Source organism: Stigmatopora argus, chromosome 3 (assembly GCF_051989625.1).
Source record: "Stigmatopora argus isolate UIUO_Sarg chromosome 3, RoL_Sarg_1.0, whole genome shotgun sequence".
NCBI lineage: Eukaryota > Metazoa > Chordata > Actinopteri > Syngnathiformes > Syngnathidae > Stigmatopora > Stigmatopora argus.
The window spans coordinates 8,724,995-8,735,167 of NC_135389.1; the positions used below are offsets into that span (position 1 = coordinate 8,724,995).

The 10,173-nt window shown below is 38.2% G+C and overlaps 1 protein-coding gene across 3 annotated transcripts in view; it reads left to right on the top strand.

Annotated features, from left to right (window-relative positions):
• The first annotated feature begins 7,886 nt into the window (after nt 1-7,886).
• Nucleotides 7,887-10,173, top strand: part of trim44 (tripartite motif containing 44) — a 39,022-nt gene continuing 36,735 nt past the window's right edge. For all 3 annotated transcript variants that reach the window (XM_077596745.1, XM_077596743.1, XM_077596742.1), the window contains exons 1-2: nt 7,887-8,068; nt 9,582-10,173. The exon at nt 9,582-10,173 is cut by the window's right edge and continues 43 nt beyond it. In XM_077596745.1, the coding sequence (XP_077452871.1) occupies nt 9,599-10,173 (575 nt within the window). In that variant the 5' untranslated portion in view covers nt 7,887-8,068; nt 9,582-9,598. The remainder of the gene's footprint in view (nt 8,069-9,581) is intronic.

Here is a 10,173-nt window from a genome sequence, read left to right on the forward strand (position 1 = left end):
TAGAAAAGAGGTTGGGGTTTGTTTATGATAAAGAAAAGGCTGCTAAATACACACTAATAATTTTGCATGAATCAAAAAGGAATTGTTTACAGTATTTTAGCCTTGTGATTTTTTTGTAACCTTGAGCATGATGAGCATAAGTGTGGGGCCCAAACCTGGACCTGACTAACTGGGGCCCAAGGAGGGGGGCGGGGACCCATGGAAATCCTGATAAAGAAATTTTCATTCATTAATTTAGATCCGCTTATTCTCAGCTACTATTTTGACTTCATATCAGCCACAGATAATATTTCCTTGTCTGGAATAACAATGGCAAACCTCCGCTGTGGTTTTCACAAGCTTTATTACTAACACAGCAAACATATGTAGCCACTATGAGGTACAGCCTTGGCTAACAATGGTTGAGCATTAGCCAGTTTCAGAAACAGATAGTGGGGCTGAAGCAGCAGCAGCAGCACTCTGACTGAAAATGGCTTTAAAAATTAAACATAACTCCACCCCCTCATTTTCATCATCATTTTTCCCCATGCTCACACGTCTCATGCAATGGGATAGTTAGGGGCCCACTGACATTGCCACTTTATAAGGCTAAGAATTTGACTCTACTCCCCTAATGATGCGTGTTCAGACAATGAAACCTTAACCCTACAAAGATTACAGGGATTTCAAAGTTGCAAGCATCTTGTGAATGTTTCAAATCCACATCAGTGCCTAGAGGCCATACATTTGAGGCACAGGAGTTTTGGCCACATTTAAGAGGCTGCTAAGACCAACCTTGGGCCAAATACTGAATGTCATAACTGCAAAAACACAGATATCTTGCTTCATGTCCTGACCCGTCAAAAATGACAGATGGGTGTCAAAGTCTGGAAGACAGTTGAAAATTTTGAAGCTTTGTCTTTCAATGTTGATACTTGACTTGACACATGCATGTCTATAGTTTTTTTGTGTATGCGTGTGTTTTATTTCAATTTTTGCTATATAGCGAGTCCCACTTTTAGCTAAACAATTTATGTAACAACAATCCACATTAGAGTAACAGGTGAGCTCTAGTATTTGAAAAGGTACTCCAGTTGGACGGAAAAATCTCTTCACGTTAGTCAGGACAGCAAAAGTTTCTTCAATAGAAGGTCTATCACTTAAAATACGGTCTAATACCAGAATAACCCATGTGGAGTCCATTCCTCAAACTATTTTGACACCAATTGGCTGACAGAGGATCACAGATGAGCCTCTCACACTCATGGTCAATTACTTTTAATAATCAATAATATACTGTTATCCCCAGACAACCAATTTTTGCCTTTTTGAGAAAGGAGGTAACCATGAACGCAACTGAAAACCACTCGTTCTATCTCACTGCCCTACAATTAGTGGTGTAAGCGAAAAAGCAAATTTCCCAGATCACATAATATGTAAAAAAGGCTGATAGCAAGTTAGGATCAAACAAGATAGGCAACGCTGGTGCAATAAGCACCCGGCCGCAAAAGTAGTACAGAACCTGCAATGGGTCTGATTCACAAGTTTAACTATAAAGAATGAATATCTATTTTAGATAGATCTATTGCATCTATAATTTAAGCGTCTGAAACTCTTGGTAACCTCAATAGTCTCTTCCTAAATTAGGAATCTTACTCTGATAAAGTAACTTTCAGATGTTTTTTTTATTTATCAGTGGTAAGGCAAAAAAGAGTGTAGTCCACAAATCTTTGCCACTAGCAGACCGTAATGAGATGACTTGCATGAGACACATGAAAACAGCAACAATGCATTGATGGTACAAATTGGGAAATAAGGAGTGTGGTAGAATGAAATAGAATACATTTGAATGGGACAGTTTTGAAACAGAAGTCTAGATTTCTTAACAAGTTGAACTTTTCAACTGTATTGTAATGATTCAAAAAAAATCAGGCCAAATGCAAGTGTTTGTCAACTACTCTAAAAATACTGTAAATGTGCTATTGTTGGAAAGCCTGTTTATTTCTCTGCCAATCCCTTAAAGTTCTCATTGATAATATACATAGTTGACTATTTGGAGTTTTTTTAAATGGAGGAATTGAAGTTTCATGTAACAAGACAAAAACAATTGATACATTTATTTAAGAATCATGAATCGCTTTATTGTAATATTAACAGGAGTAGTTTTTAACCTTTTAGCTATGGCATTAGATTCATACCAGAATTCCATAAGCAAAATTTGAAATTGTCAGGAGCAGCTCGTTTGTCCCTCCTGCCTTGCCGTTGGGTTCGAGCAGCTGCGAGTGATTCATGATTACTTCCGGATGTGTGTAATTAAACACGACTGAATTGGTATTCATTGTCGGATCGTACTGCGTGATACTGCATACATCGCTGCAAAGGTACTGTTCTCCATGTTCCGGGTTTGTTTCGTTTTGAATGTACAAGTCCTTGTTATTTTGTAAGGCTTCCTGAGTTTTTAAAGTTATTATCATGAGCACAATTCACCTCGTCCCCTCCTGCTTCCCCGCTACTGGGTCCAACTCCCTCCGACCGCACCACGACGTCTCGGCGCGATCATAACAGAAATAGCGCTAGTGTAAAACGTGTTTGGAGTGTATGCTAATAATATGCACATCACATACGCTTGCAATTCATGTCATACAGTGCAAATTCTGATTAGGTGCTTACTTCCAATCACATTACACACATGTATAACTGTGATGTCCGGAAGATAATTAGTCGTCTGGGTTTACAAATGCATTCTATTTGAAGCATGATAAGCATGTCAACTATTTCATCCACATCCTCCTGGACCTCCTACTGGAGAAGTGTTCTGGGCAAGTCCCACTGGAAGGAGGCCAGAGGGCTAATCCAGGACACACTGGGGAGACTATGTCTACCAGCTGGCCCAGGTCTACACCTTGGGATCCAGCCGGAAGACCTCGATGAAGTGGCTAGGAAAAGGGAAATCTGGTCTTCCCTGCTAAAGCTGCTGCCCCTGCAACTCAGCTTCAGTTAAGTGGTAGAAATGGATGGATGCATTTCATATGCAAAAAAATGGGATTGTTAATACATTCCGATATGAACTACAAAACAATTTATGGTACTTAACCAGGCAGCAGATTTGATAAAGAAAATGTAAACTACTTTGTTTCTTTGTGATGTACAGAAATATGAAGTCCAGTAAATAAAACAATTGTAGCATTACAGCTGACAACTACGAAAGATAATCGGAAAGACAAAATCAACAGCATCCACAAAGCGATTACGAAGTAAAATGAGGCGCAAGGAAAGTGACAAAGATAATTGTGATAGGTGCAGCTAAAGAAAAAAAGAGTATTAAATCAATTCATGATGCTCTGAAGGACGTCTTATCTCAAGACAAACAACATACCCAATGGCAATAAAATGAAATAAAATTGATTCATAGGGCATGTGTTTTGCATCCGCTCTCCTTGTCAAAAACACCACAAACATCAGACTGCCTCCACTCCTGTTTGGCATATTGGACTGTTTTATAGTTCATTCTGTTATTTATATGCAAATGAAAGAGTGCATGTTTTCCCCATTCCCAATAAGCTAGATTCAGATCAATCGATCAAGAAGTGTCAATACTGATTATATTGGTGGGTGAAGTATTATTACAACTTACATTTAGATTTTGTTTATTCTCCCCAAAACATATTTTAGATGTATCTTACAACATGATCTTATCAAACCCATAATTTAATCACAAAATGTGTGGTTAATTTATTTTCTAAATGAGACCCTTAGTTCTGCCATTCTGATCACAATTCTTACTGCCAATGATAAAACAGACACTGGAAAGTTTTAGTTAAATACATTCGTATTAGTTAATATATTTTTGTCCTACCACCAACACAATAAAAATATGACTTGCAGCAATCTATCTTTGGAAGCAATCCATTTTACTTCGACAATAACGGCACCATTCTCCACTTGCAGTGAAGACTGGAATCTTTACTGGACAATTATTTATGGTTGTTTATTGCATGACATTTAAATCAGAGAAGGAGCAACAATTATCGGCCAGATACTGTTTATGCGAAGACTCTTTAGGACACTATGCAGACAATAATTAGACTGTTCCCTCTTCCAGGCCATACATCTAATGTTTTCAAATGTCACTCAGGGCTGGATGATAAAGCGAGGCAAGAGAAAGCGAAAGGAGGTATAATGGGAAAAATCAGATAAGCCATCTTGAAGTGGTCCATTTGTCTAAAAATAATTTAAAAAAAAAATCTTGCTCTTGAATTTTGATCATAACAATAAATCCTGATTTAGTGCAAGTAAGTCATGGTCAACGCCTATGATTTTGCCGCACCTTATTGTTGCCATCTCACTGTTTTGAGTGTTTATATCACAAGTGTCAAAGTGGCGGCCCGGGGGCCAAATCTGGCCCGCCGCATCATTTTGTGTGGCCTGGGAAAGTAAATCATGTTTTAGATCTATAAAAAACTGAATACTCAGGGCTTTTAATCCAGTTCTTTTAATACATTTATTTAAAAAAATATATATCTAAAATGGTCCAGCCCACGTGAAATCAAGTTGATGTCAAAGCGGCCCGCAAACCAACCCGAGTCTGACACCCTTGGTTTATAAAAAAGAGATAAAGAAAGAAATGAAATTCAAGAATGTACATTTCTACTTGGAATAATTTATTTTTGTTGGTGGACAAGAAAAACCGCACATGTTCATAAAAATAATCGGGTAAGCTTGATATTATGATCATAATTATAGATAGTTTTGGTCAGACTCTATTTTTCATGAGCAAACTCAAACGACCCAAGACTGCACAAATTAGAGGGCTATTCCATTCAAATGTTTAACAATCAATTTTAATTCATTGGCTGGCATTGCATAGACATGATCATACCCAGTACCCAGAATTAGACATCTATCGCTGTCCAAGGTGTGAGGCATCATTCATGGTCATGCAGTGCTGCTTAATCTTTGGTATGATTTGACAGATCTATTAGGCTGATGTAAAACATTTTAGAAAAGAATATCTCACCTGCAATAGATTTTTGAACGAGAGAAATATACCTTTTGTGAACAGTCTTTGGAGGATTCATTCATTTTCTGAGCTGCTTATACTCACAGGGGGTGCTGGAGCCTATCCCAGCTCACTTTGGAAACAAGGCAGGGGACACCCTGAATCGGTTTCCAGGCAATTGCAGGGAATGAAGAGACGGACAACCATTGCCCAGGGAAAACGCAAGCTAGCATCGATCTCAGAACTGGGAGGCTGACATGTTAGCCACTCCCCTACCAGTCTTGTATTTTTTTTAAATTCAGAATTTTAAAAAATGAATCTAGTATGGATGACTTTTATGTGAAAAATGGTTGATCAAAGAATCTCAAAATGAAAACCACAGATTCCTTGGAAGATTGGTAATGAAGAAAGTAATGTTTGAAAACAGAATATGACAAGATCCATATGTGCTCCCATTACAGTATGGGACAATGTGGTGTCAATTATCATACACATGCTCCTTTGTGAACGCCTCAAAAGCCTGTGGTTCTTGTCAGTTTGAGGCTGTGAGGAAAAATTAAACAGCATATGCAGTTCCTAACACTGATGCCTGAGCGATGAGTCTTTCTGAAGTTAATGTTTTGGAAAGCCCCTGCGAGGTGAACTGGAAATCGGTCAAATGTAGGGCATATAAAAACATGGACAACAATACGCAGTCACACCGTCACTGATCCCACACGTTGGTTAATGTGTCTGTGGAACAAAAAGCTGCATGCGCAGCGGCCCTCCAGACTAACCCGAATACGAACCGAAAATTCTAACCCTAAATTCTAACCCTAACCCTAAATTCTAACTCAAACCCTAAAATCTAACCCTAATCCTAAATTCTAACTCGAACCCTATATTCTGACCCTAAAATCTAACTCTAACCCTATATCTGACCCTAAAATCTAACTCTAACCCTTTATTCTGACCCTAAAATCTAACTCTAACCCTATATTCTGACCCTAAAATCTAACTCTAACCCTATATTCTGACCCTAAAATCTAACTCTAACCCTATATTCTGACCCTAAAATCTAACTATAACCCTAAATTCTAACTACAACCCTAACCCTAGATGTAACTCTAACCCTATATGCTGACCCTAAAATCTAACTAACCCTAAATTCCAACTCCAACCCTAACCCTAAATGTAACCTCTAACCCTAAATCCTAACTTTAACCCTAAATTCCAACTCAAACCCTAACCCTAAATGGTAACTCTAACCCTAAATTCCAACTCCAACCCTAACCCTAAATGTAACCTCTAACCCTAAATCCTAACTTTAACCCTAAATTCCAACTCAAACCCTAACCCTAAATGGTAACTCTAACCCTAAATTCCAACTCAAACCCTAACAGTAAATGGTAACTCTAACGGTTAGAGTTACCATTTAGTGTTAGGGTTTGAGTTGGAATTTAGGGTTAAAGTTAGGATTTAGGGTTAGAGGTTACATTTAGGGTTAGGGTTGGAGTTAGAATTTAGGGTGAGAGTTAGATTTTAGGGTCAGAATATAGGGTTAGTTACATCAGGGTTAGGGTTGGAGTTAGAATTTAGGGTTAGAGTTAGATTTTAGGGTCGGAATATAGGGTGAGAGTCTAACCCTAAATTCCAACTCAAACCCTAACCCCAAATGGTAACTCTAACCCTAAATCCTAACTATAACCCTAACCCTAAAATCCAACTCCATCCCTAACCCTAAATGTAACTGTAACTCTAAATCCTAACTATAACCCTAACCCTAAGTTCCAACTCCATCCCTAACCCTAAATGTAACTCTAACCCTAAATCCTAACTATAACCCTAACCCTCAATGTAACTCTAACCCTACATTCTAACCCTAAATCCTAACTATAACCCTAACCCTCAATGAAACTCTAACCCTAAATTCTAACTATAACCCTACTTTCTAATCTTTTACATATATTTTTTTCAATCTTTGATTGTAGTTGGGACTTTTTTAAACTTGGCCCTTAATTTCATCCAAACATTTAGCACTTACCTTGAGGGTGTCCGATCTTCTCCATGGCGCCTGTTGGATGTCTCTCCGGATGACGATGCCATTGACGTACCTGTCCGTCCATTTTTTTTTTAAATAACAAAAAAGGCCTCACTAGCCCAATGCATTTCTCTCGGCCTTCCTACATTCTAACCCTAACCCTAAATTCTAACTCTAACCCTAACCTTAAATTCTAACCCTAACCCTAAATTCTAACTCTAACCCTAAATTCTAACTCTAACCCTATGTTATAACCCTAACCCTAAATTCTAACTCTAACCTTAACCCTAAATACTAACTCTAACACTAACATTAAATTCTAACTCTCACTAAATTCTAACCCTACCTTCTAAACCTAACCCAAAAGTCTAACACACCCTAATTTCTAACTCTATAACTAAATTCTAACCCTACCTTCTAAACCTAACCCGAAAGTCTAACACTAACCTTAACCCTAAATTCTAACTCTAACCCTAACCATAAATTCTAATAAGCATACAGGAAGTTGTGACATCTTTATTTTTTCTTTGCAGCTGATATTGACATGACATACTGTTTGTGTAAATTATGTCAACACATGCTTCCCTTAAGAAATATTACATTTGTGTAAATGCAATCTTGCAATAAATAATACATGGGTAATAAGGCTATTTAAAATATTTGGCACATCTTACACAGCTAAAAGTACATTTTCAACGTAAATTGAAAACTAGTAATAACATTTTCAAAAACCATGGAGATATTCTACCACAAACAAAACAAGCCATTTTTCCATCGAAGGGATTTTTTACAAAGATTTTACATCGTAAAAACGATCAAGAGTTTAGAATGAGATTAATAATTCCATTAAAAATGACATTTTTACAATACGCGTTTACACATGACGTCATACCGGAAGCTGGAAACCTAGGAAGTGAATTTCGCTAGGTGACGTTCGCTTGATTAAAATATCAGCTCGGTAATAAAATTTCGCCTACACTTACGAAATACGAAGAAAGATATCAAGATAATACCTCTCCTGACTTCTGGTGAAAAGTTCTACAGAGGTTGAAGCAAGAAGATTCCAACCGGTAAGTATGCAAACTTTGTCTCAGGATCGTGCGTGCGTGTGTTCGCTTGAGGAAGCGCCCTGCAAATGTGACTGATGCCATTGTAATAATTCTATGAACGGTGGTAAAATAGATTGGATTTTATCAGAAGTTGTCTGTTGTCATAAGGAACGGCAATGGAGGTCTGAGCAATGTCACTTTTTGCGAGACCCCACATTGCCGCGCACAGACGCAGATGAAAATCACACTGTGGAGTGGAGTGGACTGATTATATTTATGTCAAAAATATTGAACAATTAAGAATACAGTGATCGCAAATAATAATAAAAACAATAATGAAGTCATAATAATAATAATAATAATTGTCAAGGACATATATATATATATATATATATATATATATATATATATATATATATATATATATATATATATATATATATATATATATATATATATATATATATAGTTTGCAATGTACATAATAGAGTGATTATACAGTGGTACCTCGTCACACGACCGCTCGTCATACAATATTCTCGTCTCACGACGGAAATTTCGATCGAATAATTCGCCCGTCATGCGATCAAAATTTCGTGATGCGACCAAGCCTTTTTTGCATATCTTTCGTGTATAACAATATCTACGAGCACTGAACGATTAATTCAGACGAGTTTCTCATACGCATCGACCAGGAAACGCACAACGCGCATGCGCGGGCAAAAAGAGGGCTTTCTGTGTAATGAAGTATACTCGTGCACACAACGCTGATAGGCAATGGCACTCTTTCTCAGAATGAAACTTCATTACCCACAATCAATACGTGGGTAAGCTGAGCTGTTGCATTTCCTGTTATTTTTATTATCTAATACGAGGAGTATTATATTACTTCTCGTTCGCTGCTCTTAAGAACATCAGCGGCACTGGCTCGCAATTCCCTCTTTGTAATATTTCTGGTCGCAACTCTCTCTCATAGGCGCCGTTCAAAGCGGTTGCAACCAGAGCCATTTCAATGAGGGAGTTGCGAGCCGGTCTTTTTGAGCAGCGGAGCGATCGCTAAAATGTACTACAAGACTATTTCTCGTTGGCAAGTGGTCATGGGTTATCCTATTGTGAGGACATTTGTTTGAATCATTTTCGGAATATTTTGTAGTACAACAGCAAACAGCCCATCGATAGCGAACGTGAGGGTGGAGGCGTGGCAAAACGCCAACCCGGAAAACGAAGGTAACAAAAGATTACAACAAAATTAGAATTCAGTTTTGTGTAAAGTTACATTAAACGTATGTTTGAGTGTCTGTATATATTAATCCAAGTTAATTTAAATTTGTTTGTTCCGTTTACGAGTGCGTTGTCGTGGAAAAAAAAACGAACCCCACCCCCCCACACCCCCAAACGTCTGTCTCCCGTCGGCGAAATCTGCCCAATTTTAGTTAGATTAAACACATTTTATTTATTTATTTATATATAATATATTATATATTTATTTATATAATATATATAATATTAAAAGGCATTGTCATCTGCCACACAGGTATATGATCAATATTCATGGAGCGCAATGGAGAGCCTTTGGAGGGAGTCATGAAAATGGATGCACTGCCACAGATGGATGGAACATGTGATGCATGTGAACCCGATGAGCCTCTACTGGCCACACAGGTGTGCCACACCTGTAGCTCTGCCTTCTGTTGTTTGCATGGTGACAGACATGCCTCCAGTACACATCACCTGCTAACACCTTTCAAACATGAGGGCAACCACGCCAAAGGAAATGACTCAAACCTATTATCTGGATTCGGAATTGGGGTCGAGGAAGAATGTTTAAAGGTCTTGCCAAATGAACAGAATGTAAATCCGAGGCAAGCAGCGAATGAAGATAGGAGTGGTGAGCACATGAATGGCCATGAATCCAAGAATCACATGCTGATGCAGAGTGCTGTGTTGGGAACTGAGGGTTCACAAAATGGGCAGAATCACATGGCTGCTAAAGAGGATGTGAAGAGGGACACAGTGACAGTAGAAAGACTACGATGCAAAGAGCATGGACAGGAAGGCACCCTCTACTGTAAACAGGATGAAAAGATTATCTGTGTTGTCTGTGCTGTGCAGGGTGAGCACCAGGG